Below are 18661 nucleotides of genomic sequence, written 5' to 3'. Positions count from 1 at the left end.
AAACTCAAAGGAGTGGTTCAAATAGACATACTTTATATTTCTGTTAACGTTTAAAATATGTACAGTTCTTAATACAGTACGTGGGATCAAAAATATAACATTATCCTGCGCTGTCTATACAGTTCTGTCCTCTTGAAGTTCAGCACTGTGACAGACTCCATGGAGAGGGTGAGAGATCCCTGTAACATTTTGTCCAGGCAAAAAGATGGCTCTTTGGCAATATCTGGCTTCATTTTTTTGGCTTGAAAATCATTAAATCATTCATTTTAACTAGTTAGTCTGAAATTACTTTAGCTTGATATGAAGATATAAAAAATACTCTTCCGAGGTATGAAACCCCAAGTTATACTTTTAAAATATTTTATGAGTTTCCTTAATTCATAGTGGTTTTCTCTTACATCGCTGATGACTACATGAAATGTCACGAAGAAACTAATTGAAAAGCAACTTTTATTTCCCACTATTGTGAATATGAAGAATATGAAAAATAGCCATGTCAGATCTCATTTGATCAAACCCCAAAATGCAAAGATGGCCATTCCTCTGAGTTACACAAAATCAGCTGAACAGGTGCAGTTTGTGCTCAGTATGTACCTTACCTCACCATCCTGTTTTTTTTCTGAGTTGTAAACAGTTAGACAGTTCTCCTAAAATATAGGGCTTGATTTGCTAAGACCTTTAGCATGTGCAAAGCCAGTTGGCACACGCAGAACCGATAACATGAGTAATATCATTGGTTTTGCACAGATCATTGCTTGTGTTCTGAGTTTTGCGTGTGCTAAAAGGTTTTGCATGGTGATGCCTCATGCCTCGCGAACAGGGGGCAGCTGTGGTGATCTGTACCCGTTTGCCAGATTCTGTGAAACGGAGGATGTGGAACGAGGTCACGCGGTCAGCGTTTACTGATGGCTCATCTCTGACACCTGGACTGTTTTAATGCCCTGTATTGCCTGTGTCACATTTCTACACTGAATGTGTACAACTCTACATAGGTACCATGGAAAATGACACACACACACAAGCTTTAAAGTATAAAATTGACCCGTGTCATAAAGAGAGTAGGAAAGCAAGAAGAACAAACCCCCATAAATCAAACAAATGAAATACCGCATTTCTTTTCACTGAAACCCTTATCCTTTACTACAGAGAAGCAGAAACATGTGTAAAGTGTGTTGGCCTAATTCTGAGAGGTTCTGAGACTGAAAGTTAGCCTGTCCATGGGCCCTCACTTGGCTCCAGGTGCTCCTTCGTGCTGCACTCTTGTCCACTCTGTCTCCAGTGAGAGATGACCCATTCCACGCTAAGGAAAGAAGTGAAATATGACGTGTCCTTTTTCAGCTGCAAACAAATGTAAATGTGTATAAAAAAACTTGTAAAAAACCAGAAAAAGGTGCATCACAGAGTCTTTGCAGTAACAGACTGCGTCTGATGTGATGATATAAATTAAAAGTCTTCACTTAGTGGTTCTCTGGAAACGGGGATCGGCACAAATGCTGATCTCTTCATTTCTCTGTTTCTTTCCATCCTTGCGCTGCTGATCACTTCATTTCTCTGTTTCTTTCCATCCTTGCGCATTCCTGCCGAATTTGTAGACCAGCCTGCGGCCGTCCACCCTCTCCAGGATCTCCCGCTTGTAATAATACCTGAGGGAGCAGAGACAGGCCGGAAAGTTTATTTATTTATGCAACACGTGAGCAGTTTTTAATGTAGGGCAGTTATGTAATGATGCCTGCCATATATTATAAACATGCTAATTTGTTTTTATGTTAGGTCAGCAGTACTGATATACATTTAAAGAGATATAACATCAGTCACTCTGCTGATATGTATGTAACGGTCCTATGCTGTGCTATGATGTGCTATGCTATGCTATGCTATGTTATGCTATGCTATGCTATGCTATGATGTCATGTCGTCCGTAACTGTGTGATTAGGGTGTGGTTCTGATCCGTAACGGTGTGGTGAGGGTGCGGTTCTGATCCGTAACGGTGTGGTTCTGATCCGTAACTGTGTGGTGAGGGTGTGGTTCTGATCCGTAACGGTGTGGTGAGGGTGTGGTTCTGATCCGTAACGGTGTGGTGAGGGTGTGGTTCTGATCCGTAACGGTGTGGTGAGGGTGTGGTTCTGATCCGTAACTGTGTGGTGAGGGTGTGGTTCTGATCCGTAACTGTGTGGTGAGGGTGCGGTTCTGATCCGTAACGGTGTGGTGAGGGTGTGGTTCTGACCCGTAGCGGTGTGGTTCTGATCCGTAACAGTGTGGTGAGGGTGTGATTCTGATCCGTAATGGTGTGGTTAGGGTGTGGTGAGGGTGTGGTTCTGATCCGTAACTGTGTGGTGAGGGTGTGATTAGGGTGTGGTTCTGATCCATAACGGTGTGGTGAGGGTGTGGTTCTGATCCGTAACGGTGTGGTGAGGGTGCGGTTCTGATCCGTAACGGTGTGGTGAGGGTGCGGTTCTGATCCGTAACGGTGTGGTTCTGATCCGTAACGGTGTGGTGAGGGTGTGGTTCTGGTCCGTAACGGTGTGGTGAGGGTGTGGTGAGGGTGTGGTTCTGATCCGTAACGGTGTGGTGAGGGTGTGGTTCTGATCCGTAACGGTGTGGTTAGGGTGTGGTGAGGGTGTGGTTCTGATCTGTAACTGTGTGGTGAGGGTGTGATTAGGGTGTGGTTCTGATCCGTAACGGTGTGGTGAGGGTGCGGTTCTGATCCGTAACGGTGTGGTTCTGATCCGTAACGGTGTGGTGAGGGTGTGGTGAGGGTGTGGTTCTGATCCGTAACGGTGTGGTGAGGGTGTGGTTCTGATCCGTAACGGTGTGGTGAGGGTGTGGTTCTGATCCGTAACGGTGTGGTGAGGGTGCGGTTCTGACCCGTAAAGCCGGGCAGGCTCACCTCATGGCCCTGCTGAGCTTCTCGTAGGTCATGCTGCTGTTGTTCTTCTTCTTGCCCCACAGCTGAGCCACGGCCTCCGACTTGAGGAAGCGGAACACCCCTGCCGCCCGGTCCTCCCACTTTATCAGACCCGGGTTCCTGTCGGGGTGCAGCAGGATGTCCCGGATGAACTCCCACAGGTGGGTCCCGCGGGGGTCTGGGGGGGGGGGGGGTGATTAAATGCAGGTGAGCATACAGAGTTTGAAGCTGCTGTAATTGTGGTAATTCCAGGCATAGCGAGACTCACTGTGTTTCTTGTGTTGTGTGGTTTGGGGACGGTTCTGCAGCCGCTTTGACTCTGAAATGACACGGAGGTGACGCACGTTTACACGCCTGGATCACGTGACCCTCAGCTTCAGAAACAGTGACACAATACGGTGTTTTTTTACACAAAAAAATACTTTTTTGTCATCAGGGATTTTTCCTGGAAAATCATTAAAACAGTTGAAAAACAGAATTAAACGGTTACACTGGCTAATTAAAGCGAAACTGCCTGGTTGGATGCAGCTGCTTTCCAAGCCCCTAGTCCAGCGTTTAGGCCCCTGTACCCACGCAGTAGGTGGTGTGTAAATTAGCCTATTAGCCTATGCAAGCTAAGGCCCAAACACATGGTGTGTGCTGCTCAGGCGGGGTGTGTGGTGGCCCCCATCATGCAATGCGGGGTTCTGGGGTTCTATAAGCCTCTAGCCAGCCAGGTGTAGTCCTCCTGCTGGGCTTGTATGGCCCTCTGCACTTTCATATCCTGGTCCTGTTGCGTGCTGTGATGTGTGTGTGATGTTATGTGTGTGTGCTGTGTGATGTGTGTGTGATGTTATGTGTGTGTGCTGTGTGATGTGTGTGTGCTGTGTGATGTGTGTGCTGTGATGTGTGTGTGATGTGTGTGCTGTGTGATGTGTGTGTGATGTGTGTGTGATGTGTGTGCTGTGTGATGTGTTTGTGATGTGTGTGTGCTGTGTGATGTTGTGTGTGATGTGATGTGTGTGCTGTGTGATGTGTGTGTGCTGTGATGTGTGTGCTGTGTGATGTATGTGTGTGTGCTGTGTGATGTGTGTGTGATGTGTGTGTGATGTTGGTGTGTGCTGTGTGATGTTATGTGTGTGTGCTGTGATGTGTGTGTGCTGATGTGCTTGATGTGTGTGTGATGTGTGTGTGTGTGATGTGTGTGTGCTGTGAGGTGTGTGATGTGATGTGTGTGATGTGATGTTGTGTGATGTGTGTGTGCTGTGAGATGTGTGTGCGATGTGTGTGTGATGTTATGTGTGTGATGTGTGTGTGATTTTATGTGTGTGAGCAAAGATGTTTGATTGGTTAGAAAAACAGTAGTTCAGAACAGTCATTTAACGGCTGCTCTCGTTCAAAGTGACTTTCAAAATGAAGCACCTCGTATTTTCAGTGATACAAAGTGCAGTAGATCCGAGGTTCTGGCTGTAGAACAGAGATTCTGGCTGTAGAACCCAGGTTCCCGGTTCTCACCTGGGCTGGAGGGTGTGGGGGAAGTCAAGGCAGCAGGTGGTGGGAAAGGCGTCTTGATGTCAACAAGGTCTGAAATCCAGACACACTTTCAGTAAAACAATACCTGCACGAGAACCTGAGCGTATAAAAAGAGCCCTTTTAAAAATGCCTTGGATGGATGCCTGGGAGAGGTCTGATCAGATAACACTTCCACTTCTGTGGAATGCATTTGTGAAAATTTTCCAACGCTATACAACCATCCAAATGCCTGTTGTACGTGAATCTTAATTATGCCTTGCACGCTACTGATATTACTGTGTTAAACTTTTCCTTAGAAATGTTTTATGAGTGCACAACAGTTTGGTTTAATTTTTCCACATGTATTAGAAGGGGATTCCTCAGAAGCTTTTGCCCTTATTTTAAAAGTTTGTATCAGATGAGGAGGCCAGGTCCACAGATCAAATCGATAGTCAATTAAGTAAAAGCCTGAAAGTTTCTCACTGAACTGGATGAACTTCCCTTTTTTGGGGCTTTTTTAAGGCTTCATTTTCCAATGTTTGCAAAAGTGAATGAAGTGCATTAAAACCACAGCCAAAAAAGAAAGGAAATTCAAAAGGAAAGGGAATTATGGGATACCCTGGGGGCTCATCCTTGGTCGGAGCTGCTCGTCGCCTGGGCACGGCCAGGTGTTGAAGTCTTCCCTGAGGGGAGGAATCGAGCACTGGAATTCTACGGGAATAAAAAAAAAACACCGTTATCCAAAGGCTGTCATTTCAAAAACCTCCATTTCAGAGCAAAACTATGAGTGGGTTATTAAATTCAAAGTAGTTTTTCATGGCTAAATGTGCAGATTATACACAGAAATCAGTGAAGCCTAGAGAACTTGACAAAGGTACAGTTACTCTGTTTTATCACAGCACAGGTGCATGGCAATAAAGTGCTTATCCCAGTGTTTAGTGGTGTGTCGTAAATGTACTACAGTTCTGTTGATGGCACACTTTGAGTTTGCACTTACCGTTTACCTCTGTCTTAATATCCAGTGGAGCAAAGATCTCGATGCCATATTGACCTGGACATGAAAGAGGAACATGAGGAATTCAGAAGTGCGCACACGTGTCCTGCTCAAAAACCTGTCACAGTTCATTACTGTAATTATCTGAATCAAAAACACTCTGTATGAGTCAGTAGCAGTCATTATATTAGCTGATTTTTCTTAGCTTGACCACAATTAAAACACTGCATTCTGTAATCATTTTAGTAGTACTGTGTTTTCAGCAAATTACATGAGGAGTATTTTATTTGAGTGTTTTGAGTGAGGAATTAGTGACCTCACTATGCAAGCTTTTTTTAAAGCTCTTAAGCTGTGCTTCAAAAATCATGGGCTGTTATAGGCCTGGTGTTGTTGACTGAATTAGGACACTAAAATGCAGTCCTCACTTTATGAAGAATCACACCTGCCCATGATTTTTTAAAAAGCATTTTATTCAATGATATTGAACACCCTAAGGCAGTTTCAAAAGATCTACCATGAGCAAGTGTGCATACTACTAAATCTATGCTACTGCTAATGATAATAACAATAATAATAATAATTTTACCTGATTTATCTCATTGTAAAACTGGTTAGTAAAAGCATTTTTTCTGTGTTGAAGATTGCTGGTTGCCCCCCTGACCACAGCAGCAGACTGGCTCTAGATCGCACACGAGTGGCTGTCCTGGTGGAGTTTCTGATCTCGTTATGTAACCCTGACATTTCTGTAATTAGCGGTTGCTTGTAAGACCGGCTTTATCTCGGCAGGTCTGTGACTCAGACTGCTGAGGCCCAGTTACTGTCACCGCTAATGACATGCTAAATTCCAGCCCATTGTCTCCTGTCTGTCGCTGGTGAGACCCACCGATCCAGTTTTAGCCTCTCGCCTGCAGCCTGTGTAACTGTGGTAAGAGCTGCTTGAACACCCGATCCCCGAAGCAGGTGCTGCGTCCCTGTGCACAAAGCTTTTGGTCCACATTAACGGATTTGATGACATAAGGAAAATGTGCACCTGGATTGGGCCGGTGGTCAGAGAGCAGAGGTGTGCGTGGGTTAGGGTTAGGGTTAAATGGCCCCTTACGCAGCATCTTTAAACTGCTCTATCGGAATGTGGTCCTGTGTGTTTTGACTGGCCGTTCACTTTCACAGGTAGCGAACGTTGCTGAAATGAGGTGACAGATATGGTTTTGTTGCCATAGCGAAGTTTGCTTGTTGTGTCTGAGCGTGCCGGGACAGCGATCTTTAGAGTTTTTTTTGTCGTCCAGTGGCTTTGCGAGCTGCCCTCACCCCCCCCCCCCCTCCTTTCTCGCGGGATTGTTACGGAGCTGTATTTCACTACGCTTAATGTGTCTGGCCTCTGGACTGTCCGACAGCGAGTCGGGGGGGGGGCGGGTGGGGCGGGTGAGGTGGGGGGGGATTGTGCAATAATGCCCCTAGTCCAGTCCCACATGCCTTAACCAATCAGAGCCCTACCTGGCCCATGTGTACCTGTAATGCAGTTTAGACCATGAGAATATAGACCACATTCAGGCCATCTCGCCTTGTCATGCCTCTTCATTTACCTGCAGCCGGCTCTACTTTACTCATTCGTTTTACGATCCGGATAATCTCACTCACGGCCGCTGAGTCTGCAATACTGAGGCCTTCCAGCATGGCCGCCCGCTTTCATTACCTCCGGTAATTAGCCCAAATCGCCCCTATGGATAGAAGCCCCTCCCCCCTGCCCCCGGCCCTCTCTCCCTGCCCCCACCCCCGCCCCAGACCCACCGCTCCACTTGAGGTCGGCGATGCTCTGGAAGAGGAGGGGCCCGATGGGCCCGGCTGCCTGGGTGAAGTCCTGGAAGCTCATGCTGCAGAGCTGCTGGCCGTCCATGTCGAAGTTGTGGAAGGGGATGCTGGCGGCGTCGATCTGGTGCACGTCCAGCGTCTGCTGCAGCCACTCCCACACCTGGAACTTGGACCAGAACTGCGGCTGGGTCTCCTGGGCCCAGGACCGGCCCGGAAACGCCGGAACCATGGCGGAAGCTGGGGGGGGGGGGTGGCAGAGCACAGCATAAGAGTCAGATTCTCTGCTAAGCTGTTAGTCAGGCTTTTCTAAAAAATTTCTTCATCAATCGAAAATCAAGCTATACACAGCCATTAACTATACACAAATGCTTTAAAAAAAAAAAAAATCATATTGTCATATTGACTGTTTTTAATTGCGTCAAATACTGTGTGTTATTGCACCTTCTTTTAAGCTTATCAAAGACAATTTTACATCTACATCATATTGACAGTGAATTGTTTTCAAATTAAAATGAAAAAGTTTGAAAAATTTAGCACAGGGGCGCAGTACCATCCACGCAGCTGTAGGGGGCACTCCAGGGGGCAGGGACGTGACTCTCAGCGTTGGCACTTGTGGGGACACTCATGACGCAGCTGGTTTGACGGACCATGGTCCAGAGGTGGATGGGGAGGGGGGGGTTCGACCTGTAGGAACAGCCAGCAGAAGAATGTGAATCCTCTCGAGGTCCCCTTCTGTGTGAGGGCTGGCTTTAGGGTTTATGATGTGAAATACGGACAGGGCCTTTAAAAAAGCTAAAACCTGCAAGACGGGTTAAAACAGCAGTGTCAAAACGAGCATCAGACAGCGCAAACATGTCCAGAACAATCAGTAACTGAAAGCAGTTTTCAAAAGTTACATTATCTTTTGATATGAATGTCAGGTGTTAGGGGGGAATAAAAAAACGATGGACGTTATGCATGAAGAACACAATCGTGTTCACAACCTTGTAATACTGTAGATAAAAGGGTGCAACAAAAGCCATTCCGGAGATTTCCTTTTTGTTTTTTTTTTGGTAATTTGAAAAAGGGTTATTCTCAACACTGATGCTTCATGGAAGTGAGCTGCGTTCCTGCTGGAGGCCGTGTGGAATAAGCCCTGTGGTGTGTAATGTAGTGGGAAAGCCGCTCTCTGTTTGATAATGTAGTGGGAAAGCCGCTCTCTGTTTGATAATGTGGTGGGAAAGCCGCTCTCTGTTTGATAATGTGGTGGGAAAGCCGCTCTCTGTTTGAAACCCAGTGGCCGTAGCTTTCATTCACTGGCTTTGTCTCGCCCTGGAGAAAGATTATATCTGAATTGCTTCAGTGCGAACCGTTCAGTATACAAGGTGAAAATCTAGAGCTCCTATTTGCACTCTGTCAGCCAAAAACATGTCCCCAGTGACACGCTATCAGCCAAGAACATCCCCAGAAAAGGCTTTCCTTGTGTCCCTGCCTCTGCATTAAAAGCAAAGGGTGAACTTGGCTTTCTCTGTGCAGGTCCCCAGACTGTTTAATTTTTTACTAGAAAGCATCGTGGCCTCACATTTAGTCTTTACTTTTAAAAGCCTTTTTGAACTTGCGTTTTATTTGCTGTAATTATTTTATTTTTCTTTTATCCGTTTACGCCCCAATGCATGACCTGTTTTGCCTGCTTTAGTTCCATTTCTCTCCAACCTGTATCTCCCTAGTTTTATCTCCCTTGAGCTTTATTATGTTGCCTTTCGTAAGTTTTAATGTCTGTTTTGTTGTATAAATTAAAAAGTATAATAACTGCATGAAGAGCCTGTATACAGTACGCTCGCCTGCCAATCACTGCGTGAGAGCCCGCCTTCGATACGCTCACCTGCCAATCACTGAGTGAGAGCCCCCCTTCGATACGCTCACCTGCCAATCACTGAGTGAGAGCCCGCCTTCGATACGCTCACCTGCCAATCACTGAGCGAGAGACCGTCTGCAAAATACGCTCGCCTGCCAATCCCTGCATGCAGCTGTGGCCTGTAGCTATGGGCTCTAGCTGTGGACTGTAGCTGTAACCTGTAGCTGGGATGTAGCTGTAACCTGTAGCTGTGACCTGTAGCTGTGGTCTGTAGCTATAACCTGTAGCTGTGGACTGCAGTTGAGGACTGTAGCTGTAACCTGTAGCTGAGGACAGCCATAGTACACTGATGGCATGCTGTTCCTGCAGCTCGCCCCTGTGGTCATAGGGCCTGGCCTATAAAAGCCTGTACATATAAAAGTCAGAGCAGTCTGTCTCTCGTGCATACAGACACTGTTTGTTTTCAGTTCATACATAGTTATATAATGTAGGTTAAATAGATTTAGTTAAATTGGTTACACATTAGCTTCTGTCCAAACAGATGAATGTGAGTAATCTCCTTGTAGGTCAATAGGAATGACAGGGAAGGTACAACCTGACAGTTCTGATAAACGGACATGTCTGCGTCTGAAATGGGTTGTGTTACGGTTGTGATGTTTGTACATGAACTCTGAGATCCTGCTCATGATATGGGTGAGGAGTTCATTTTATCAGTTTGTGTTTACAATGCTGTACAGTTTAATGAACAACCTGTATGGCTAGTTTCTTTCAGATGTGTGCCAGCGCACTGAATGGACCTGTGACTTAGCAACGGTGGGAGTTTCAGTTACACATGAGGAGATATCAAACAGAGGAGAAGGGCTTCAGGAAGTGTGTTCAGGGGCCCGTATTGCAACCGCACGTCCTCGGATCAGTACATATTTGTAGACTCCACAAATAATTCTGGATTCCATTTCAGAATGTATAATTTCTTCCTCTTTTATGAGTGAGGTGGAGGTGTACTGTAGTGGTTAGGAAACGGGGTTTATATACACGGAGGTTGCGAGTTTGATTCCCGGCTGTGGTGCTGTTGCTGTAGCCTCGAGCAGGGTACCTAACCTGGCTCGCCTCCGTGAAAATATTCAGCTTGGTTGTGTGTAAAAAAATGTAGTTGCTCTGAGTAAGACCGTCTGCTAAATTCTAACAGGCTAGTGCAACACTGAAAATTGTGAAAACACTGAGTTTGCGTCAGTCTTGTTTTCATTTCCAAGCTCCATCATTTTTTCAGCAGCTGATTGGTCAGTCCTATGGCAGGACATGACACAGCCCTTGTTGTCTCAGTTCTCTTCCACGGAATTCAATCCGGATTCTGTACCGTGTGCTTTTCTCTTTTAAAACAATGCAGGCGCCGTCGTGGAAAAGAAGTTTGCTCAAACAGCAGCAGTTGGATATTTTAAAATAAAGTGTGAATATACAGTAATGCTCATTAGAGCTTGTGTGTTCTCTGGGAACATTTGAATATTCCCTCACGGGAAGCATTTTGTTTAGGTTAGCATCAGGCTGTACAGTCGGCAGGGGGGAAATAAGCATTCAAATACAATAAAAACCAGCGTCCAAAAAGTGACATAAAGTCTTGTGTGATGACAACTGTCTGGCAGCTCCTGCAAAAACAGCAGTGGCTCATTTCAGAATGGCCGCATAACAGAGCGCTTTCCCTCTCAAACCGCAGATTCCTGTCGGAGCACCCGCTGTTCGTGCTGATTTGTACGGAGAGGAAGATCAATTAAATGACTCGCAGCCTGATCGTTAGCCATTAGCGGGCCATGTGCTTTGTTTTTGCCGGTGTTAATATTCCTAATTTGTGCATAACTGCGCAGGCGGGGCAGTATGTCACAGTACTGTAATAAAAGCGCAGTACCAGGCATGCTGTCCTTAAACTTTCAATACCGGGACCAACAGGAAAGAGCATCTGCACATTCAAAAAGGCTTGTTTTTTTATCAACCATTAAAATCATCCTTAATGTTCTTTGGAAATAATATTATGTTTGGCATTAGTTTTGATCCCACATTGATGTCTCCTGTAAGACCATACGGGCTGGGCACCATTGGTGTAGGCCTATGACACTTAAAGGCAATCGATTAAATAAAAAAATTAAAAAAATCCTACAAATGGTGAATACATATAAAATTTGCTTTGGAAGTTTTAGAATATGGATCGTTGTTGCTGGCAGTTGCATTGCTTTGTTTATGGAATAAGTACGCGGTGTTCCCTAACCCTAACCCTAACCCCGACTGAGATCTTCCCTCTGAGGCGAGAAGTCGGGCTGCAGTCCTCTGGCAGCCGAGCGGCGGACTGAAGAGCCGGTGCTGCAGCGAAGCTGCGATGTCTCAGCGCAGCGCTCCGAACACAGAGAGGCGAAATGATCGCGTTTCTCAGATACAGGTCAGATTTCCCCTGAAACCAGAGCCGAGGTCTCCGGAACCGGAGGAGACGGTTTCTGTTGCGGTCCGCGGGACCTTTAATTCATTTGGATCGTGTGGTGTGTGTTTAGGCGGCTCATTGATGGAGGTTGTCGTGCTTGTCGGCAGAACGGAGGCAAACACGATCCCAATGTAAGCACTGTTGACAAAGCCCCCACACAACGGCAATATTTGCATGGCAAATGTAAATGCGTCTCAGTTCTAAGAAAGGGAATTAGCTTGAAGGCATGGTAATATAACAGGGACGGGAACATTCACGGTCAAATGCATGATATGGTTCTTACAAAGCTGGTGTGATGTTTGGCTGTGACACCCTCTCAACAAACAGCACACATGCACGTGCGCACACGCACACACACACACACACACACACACACACACATACACACACAAGCACACGCACACATGTATGGTCATACACTTGCACACACGTCCGCATGAAACTGTCCATTAAAGACAAAAGATCATGCAGTTAAATGCAAAAGTATTGGGACGGCGACACAACTTTTGTTGTTTTGGCTCTGTACTCCGGCACAGTAGATTTGAAATGTAACAATGAGTATGAGGTTAAAGTGCCCACGGAAGGTTCTCGCATCCTCATTGGCTGATCTGTGTAGGAATTACACGCATCCTCATTGGCTGATCTGTGTAGGAATTACAGCCCTTTTGTAGTGCCCCCATTTTAGGGCAGCAAAAGTGTGTAATTGGGCAGACGAACATAATTCTGCGGTAAAGTTGTGATGTTTAATACTTGGCTGTAAGTCCGTTGCATGTGATGACTGCCTCAAGCCTGTGGCCTGTAGACACTGCCAGATGCTGGCTATCTTCCCTGGTGATGCTCTGCCAGGCCTGTACTGCACTTCCCTGCTGATGCTCTGCCAGGCCTGTACTGCAGCCATCTTCAACTCCTGTTTTGCCTTCAATCTTGTCTTCAGCAAGTGAAACTCGCGTTCAGTCCTCTTTCACATCTATGCCTACATGCTGGAGTGTGTTCTTGATCTGTTTGACTGTTAATGGTGTTCACTATTGAAGGTATTCTTCGGTCACTCTCTGTAGTGGTCTTCTGTGGTTCACCAGCTCGTTTGCTGGTGCGTTCTTGCTTATTAACAACGTACCGAATGGTTAATGTGCCGCGCCTATGACTGGTTTATTCTGATTTTTCAGCTTCATGGTGGCCTGCTTTACTGGCACGGACTCTTATTTGGTCCTCGTGCACGAGAGACAACAGCAGCCTCCAAAGGCAAATCCACACCTACAATCAACTCTCAAGCTTTTGTGAGCTTTTTTATGCATGAACTAATGAAGCAAAGACACACAGCTGGCCAAGAAACAGCTGAGCAGCCAGATCTCCTGATATGGGTGCAAATACCCTCTAATTAAAGCAGACTGTCTGAACCTACGCTCATAATCACGGTTTTATTTCAAATCCACTATGCTGGGGTTCAGAGCCAAAACAACAACGATTGCACCGATGTCCCAGTACTTTTGCATTTAACTTTGTATGCATTTTCATGACTTTATGATAATTACTCAATATTCCTTTTAAGGTAACACTGTTTACAAATGTTGTCTTTGTAAAAGCCAAAGGATTGTTCTGCACTGTTAGATTTTACTTTTCTTGAAAGAAGCTTTTTATTTAACATGACCTATATATTCTGAATTGATTGTGACTGGGCTTGGCAAATAACTTTTATGGCACGTAATAAACGCATAAATTTGAGAAGCACGTAGTGACATCATATAGTTTAGTTCTGCTCTCTGTATCAGTGACTCTTTAATGGTCATCAGGGTTGATACACTCGACACTTTCAGAAGAGATCCATCAACAGTGTATCGGACTTAAAATTTAAGAGATTTTTTCTGTTTATTTGTGCGTGTCTGCGTGTGGGGGTGTGTGTGTGTGTGTGTGTGTGTGTGTGTGTGTGTGTGTGGTGTGTGTGTGTGTGTGTGTGTGTGTGTGTGTGCACGTTTCTGTGCATGAGTGCGTGTGTCTGCATGCATTCTGTATGTGTGTGTGTGTGTATGTTCGGGTATTCTGTGTGTGTGTGTGTCTGTGTGTGTGTTTGCGCACACCTGTTTGCATGCAAGTGTGTGTGTCTGCGTGCGTGTGTGTTTGTGTGTGCGTGCGCACGCATGTGTGTACTCAGTGTGTGTGTCACAGCTGTGCTTTGGGGGAAAATTTCTTTCATGGCTGACTTCCTTGTGTTCCCTGTGCTGTGACAGAATCTTTCCAGAGAAATAAAATGAGTTTAAACAGTGCAGCTCATAAATAAAATAGAATTTGCATGGCCTCATTTGCAAATTCCCCTTTGCGTTTTGAAAGCTGGTGAAAGTTGTATGGAGCTCACATAGGTAAGCAATATAAACTAACGCCGCCAAGCTTCACAGCTCTCAGTCCTCCGTATGTATTCAAAAACTATAAATAATATATCTTGTAAGATGTTGGTGTACACACACCCGTCTGCTACAGACCTTATCAGAGTTCCCCTAACCCAGCGGCTCCCAACCTCAGTCCTGGAGTACCCCTGTGTATGCTGGTTTCAGTCCTGGAGTACCCCTGTGTATGCTGGTTTCAGTCCTGGAGTACCCCTGTGTATGCTGGTTTCAGTCCTGGAGTACCCCTGTGTATGCTGGTTTTCGTTCCAACCACAATTGCAATACCAGAATTTTAACAAGTTGTTCATTTTTCTTAATTAGGTGCTCTTTGTGTTTAGAGGGGTTATTAACCCACTTAAGCCACATCATGTGAAAAACAGCCATGAACAATAAAGTTCTCATGTTCGTATTGTGCTTATTGTGCTTTATTGCAAACAATTACGTAGAAAAGGTAACAAACTTTTTGGACCAATTGAAAGAATGAGATTAATCAATAGACCCCTGAACATGTAGCGGAAACACGTTTATTTTCCTGAAATTTATTGACACAATGCAGGTTCGGCTCGTTATCATTTGCTTTGTCTTTCAACTCTTCATTATCTTCCAGACGGTTAGTTTTAGTGGCCAGATGTCCAATTAGACCAATTAAAAGGCTATTGACACACCTCAGTCTTTAATTTGAGCTGCTAAAAATAATTTACCTTTCAATGTAATTGTTTGCAATGTAGCACAATAAGCACAGTGTGAACGTAGGAATTTTATTCTTCATGGAATGCTTAGCTATTTCTGACATAATGTGGTTTAAGAGGGTAAATAATCCCTCTAAACACGAAGAGCACCTAATTAAGAAAAATTTACAACTTGTTATAATTCTGGAATTGCAATTTTGGTTGGAACGAAAACCAGCATACACAGGGCTACTCCAGGACCGAAAACCAGCATACACAGGGTTACTCCAGGACCGAAACCAGCATACACAGGGGGACTCCAGGACTGAGGTTGGGAACCACTGCCCTAACCCAATGCACAGGTTTAGTTTCATTCCAAGAGCTGGTAGATCTTTTGCACAGTGGTTTTGGTATTGAAGATTTACTATCCACATTTGTATGGTGGATTTGGTGGTGGTTTGGTGGATTGGTAACATTCAGTGCTGTCAGCTTAACATCAACACTTTAATGATGTTTGATTAACACCAACATATGTTTAATATTCTGGTGGTTTTGATCCTCTCAATTACAACTCTCTCTCTCTCTCTCTCTCAAATTCAAATTCAAAATGCTTTATTGGCATGAAATACATTTGTAGATATTGCCAAAGCGTACACACAGAAACTCTCTCTGTCTCTCTCTCTCTCTCTCTCACACACACACACACACACACACACACACATATGGACAAAGGATAAAACCTTGTGCTGAACATGTTTTAATAAGGCACTTGTTACAGCATGATACTAGTTCTTTGATGCGTAATATCGGGGGAAACAGCGTTAAACTGTGGATGTTAAGCTGATGACAATGAGTATTACCTGTGAGTGTTACCTGTGAGTATTACCTGTGAGTGTTACCTGTGACTGTTGTTACCAAACCACCAAATAAATGTGGTCAGTGAATCCACATGTGAAATATCACTGAACAGAACATTTATGTGGGGGTAAAAAAAGAATCTCTCCGCTCTTGGAGTCGAAAGCAGCCTGTGCATTCTGTCAATAGGTCAGGACAGGGAGCTCAGAAACAGCCTGCAGCCGATCGGCTCTGGAGGAGAGAACATTATCAGGGCTGTTTCTCTCCCTCTGACCTCAGAGTTCAGCATTCTGTCTCTCCTTTATGTTTTTTGCTCTTGATGGCTGGCAGGCCTGTTTCCTGGGAACTGGATCCCAGTTTGGCCCTCTGTGGGAAGCCACGGCCGTGAGACGGTCAGGACAACCCCAAAACCCCTTCCTCCGCTGCTGAACTCTGACCTTTGACCTGCGCGCAGCGCGGCCTAATCCCGGCCGGATCGATACCGGCGCGATCCATACCGTCTGTTCTGTGAATGTGATTAACCAGACGCCTCCTAACGATCGCTGAGGATCTCTGGAGCTGATGCGTGTGGGCGTGCGGGTGGTCATGGCTCATGCAAATTGAAGTAACTTTTGTTTATACAAAACATGCGTGCGGGGCGGCAGGTGTGTTGGCCCGCAAGACGCGGAGACGTGCGATGAACGCGTAATATCGCATAACCGTTTAGCCTCTTGCCACGCTTCTTTGGGAGAATTTGTGAATATTCCACCTCTGCTTCTGCCCTCCTCTGCTTGTAATTCACGACGTGTCTCAAAGTGTCATAGCCCGTGAGATGCTCTGATTTAAAGCGGGGGGGTTCTCGCCTCCCACTTCTCCAGTATCTCTGATCTCACACCTCTGCTCATTTCCTCTCATTGATCTGATGCGTGAATGATCTCTGCTCAGATCGAGCCACTTAGAGCTGCGACACCTTTCAGTTCTGTGCTCCACTGACTCCCACTATGAGACACAGCTTTGCAGATTCAACAGAGAGTTCACTGATCACTCTAAGTGTGCAAATCAAACTCAGAAACATAGCTTTTGATCACTCGCAGCCTGGTCATGACAGCAGACATCACAGGATAATAATAATAATAATAATAATAATAATAATAATAATAATAATGTGTAAATTGAGTGTCTCAGTAGCATTTTTCAAACAAAGCCTGAATGGAAGTACAGTATTTGACAACAGCCTCGGCAATGGAAGAGTGAAAAACAATCAATGGTAACGCACTTCCTGATTTTGTAATGAAAAAGATGAATAATTTCATTGCATCTCAAAAGACGTTTATAGTGAAGGAAGGAACCTCAGCTCAGCCCCCACCAACACTTTGCCCCCACCAACACTTAGCCCCCACCAACACGTAGCCCCCACCCACACTTAGCCCCCACCAACACTTAGCCCCCACCTGGGTGTTACACAGCGACCCCCTTCAGCCCACCCTCGCCACACAGCGTTTGGCACACGGGCTCTTCCCGTGCTTGGGCATGTGTGGCGTTACTTCCCCGTGTTAAACAGTGAACGTGGTGGATCACCCAAAGGGGAAGCCAAGCTGAGACGTGCTTCTGTTTTGTGTGAAGCGACGGGAACATGAGCAGAGGGGCGAGGGGAAGCGAAACGCACGCGGGTTTCAGCGCAGGCCGCTAACAGTGCGCTCTGCTAAAGCGCGTAAGGAGCGCGGTCCTCTCACGGCGCTAACTGTGCGCTCTGCTAAAGCGCGTAAGGAGCGCGGTCCTCTCACGGCACTAACTGTGCGCTCTGCTAAAGCGCGTAAAGAGAGCGGTCCTCTCACGGCACTAACAGTGCGCTCTGCTAAAGCTCTGCTAAAGCGCGTAAGGAGCGCGGTCCTCTCACGGCTAGCGTGTAAAGCTAACAGTGCGCTCTGCTAAAGCGCGTAAGGAGCGCGGTCCTCTCACGGCGTAAAGTGCGCTCTGCTAAAGCGCGTAAGGTCGGGTTCCTCTCACGGCGTAACAGTCGCGCTGCTAAGGAGGTAGAGCGGCGGCGGTCCTGCTCACGCCTAACAGTTGCGATCCTGCTAACGTCGTTAAGGAGCTGCGGTCCTCTCATCGGCGCTAACAGTGCGCCTCTGTCTAATGCGCGAAGGAGCGCACCGGTCCTCTCACCGCGCTAACAGTTGCGCTCTGCTAAACGCGCACAGGAGCAGACGGTCCCCACGTCGGCTAACAGTGGCTCTGCTAAAGCCGAAAGAAGCGTCTCTCACGGCTAGCTGTTAAAGCTAACAGTGCGCTCTGCTAAAGCGCGTAAGGAGCGCGGTCCTCTCACGGCGCTAACTGTGCGCTCTGCTAAAGCGCGTAAGGAGCGCGGTCCTCTCACGGCGCTAACAGTGCGCTCTGCTAAAGCGCGTAAGGAGCGCGGTCCTCTCACGGCGCTAACTGTGCGCTCTGCTAAAGCGCGTAAAGAGAGCGGTCCTCTCACAGCTAGCGTGTAAAGCTAACAGTGCTACGTGCTGAGAGCTGGGTCAGTCCTGGGTTAAAACAGCCCTGAGAGCGTAACCAGCCAGCAGCGCTGGGATGGTCCAGAAGCTTGGCCTTGTGGCGGCCCTGCTCTGATTCGCCACACCTGTTCTGAATCCGCACACCTGTTCTGAATCCACACACCTGCTCTGATTCGGCACACCTGTTCTGAATCCGCACACCTGTTCTGATCCAGCAAACCTGTTCTGAATCCGCACACCTGTTCTGAGCCAGCACACCTGTTCTGAATCCGCACACCTGTTCTGAATCCACACACCTGTTCTGATCCGGCACACCTGTTCTGAATCCGCACACCTGTTCTGAGCCAGCACACCTGTTCTGAATCCACACACCTGTTCTGAGCCAGCACACCTGTTCTGAATCCACACACCTCTTCTGAATCCACACACCTGTTCTGAGCCAGCACACCTGTTCTGAATCCACACACCTGTTCTGATCCGGCACACCTGTTCTGAATCCACACACCTGTTCTGAATCCACACACCTGTTCTGAGCCGGCACACCTGCTTACCGGGGTGGTGTGGATGGGTCCGGCCGTGGAAGAAGGGGATGTTGTCTGAGGCAGCAGGTAACAGCAGGTGTAGCGCTCTCTGTCTCTCTCCCGCTCCCTCTCTCTCCGTGCTGTGCGGTAAGCTGGTAGTGTGGCAGCTCTAAAAGAGGGTGTCGGTTCCCATGCGGGACGGTGCTGTCCCACCAATGGGGAATTTTTCACTTCTCATTTCCTGCTTTGGCCATTGGTTACCTGCACAGGTTC

At 46.6% G+C, this 18661-nt stretch overlaps 1 protein-coding gene and 1 long non-coding RNA gene across 5 annotated transcripts in view; one reads left to right on the top strand and one right to left on the bottom strand.

The window, feature by feature from the left end:
* The window catches only part of LOC135241514 (uncharacterized), a 66640-nt gene that overhangs the window by 15183 nt on the left and 32796 nt on the right, over nucleotides 1-18661 (top strand). For 2 of the 3 annotated variants that reach the window (XR_010326014.1, XR_010326013.1), the window contains exon 2: nucleotides 2951-3067. This is a non-coding gene — a long non-coding RNA (uncharacterized LOC135241514). Of the gene's footprint in view, nucleotides 1-2950; nucleotides 3068-3214; nucleotides 3417-18661 lie in introns of those variants that run through there. The other variant, XR_010326015.1, reaches the window with a different exon arrangement.
* ehf (ets homologous factor) lies at nucleotides 13-7995 on the bottom strand. Of its 2 annotated transcripts, none has more exons than XM_064311993.1 (8): nucleotides 7748-7995; nucleotides 7177-7434; nucleotides 5395-5448; nucleotides 5016-5108; nucleotides 4308-4469; nucleotides 3175-3225; nucleotides 2889-3084; nucleotides 13-1643 (listed from the first exon to the last, which is right to left on the bottom strand). In XM_064311993.1, the coding sequence occupies exons 1-8, from the start codon at nucleotides 7845-7847 to the stop codon at nucleotides 1544-1546; spliced, it is 1014 nt and encodes a 337-aa protein (XP_064168063.1). In that variant the 5' UTR covers nucleotides 7848-7995; the 3' UTR covers nucleotides 13-1543. The 2 variants fall into 2 exon arrangements, with proteins under 2 accessions (XP_064168063.1, XP_064168064.1); XM_064311994.1 differs by having other exon boundaries at nucleotides 4401-4469; nucleotides 7748-7981.

This window comes from Anguilla rostrata, chromosome 16 (genome assembly GCF_018555375.3).
Source record: "Anguilla rostrata isolate EN2019 chromosome 16, ASM1855537v3, whole genome shotgun sequence".
Lineage (NCBI taxonomy): Eukaryota > Metazoa > Chordata > Actinopteri > Anguilliformes > Anguillidae > Anguilla > Anguilla rostrata.
Note: the sequence above shows the minus strand (reverse complement) of the source record. Positions and strands in the feature narration are given on the sequence as shown.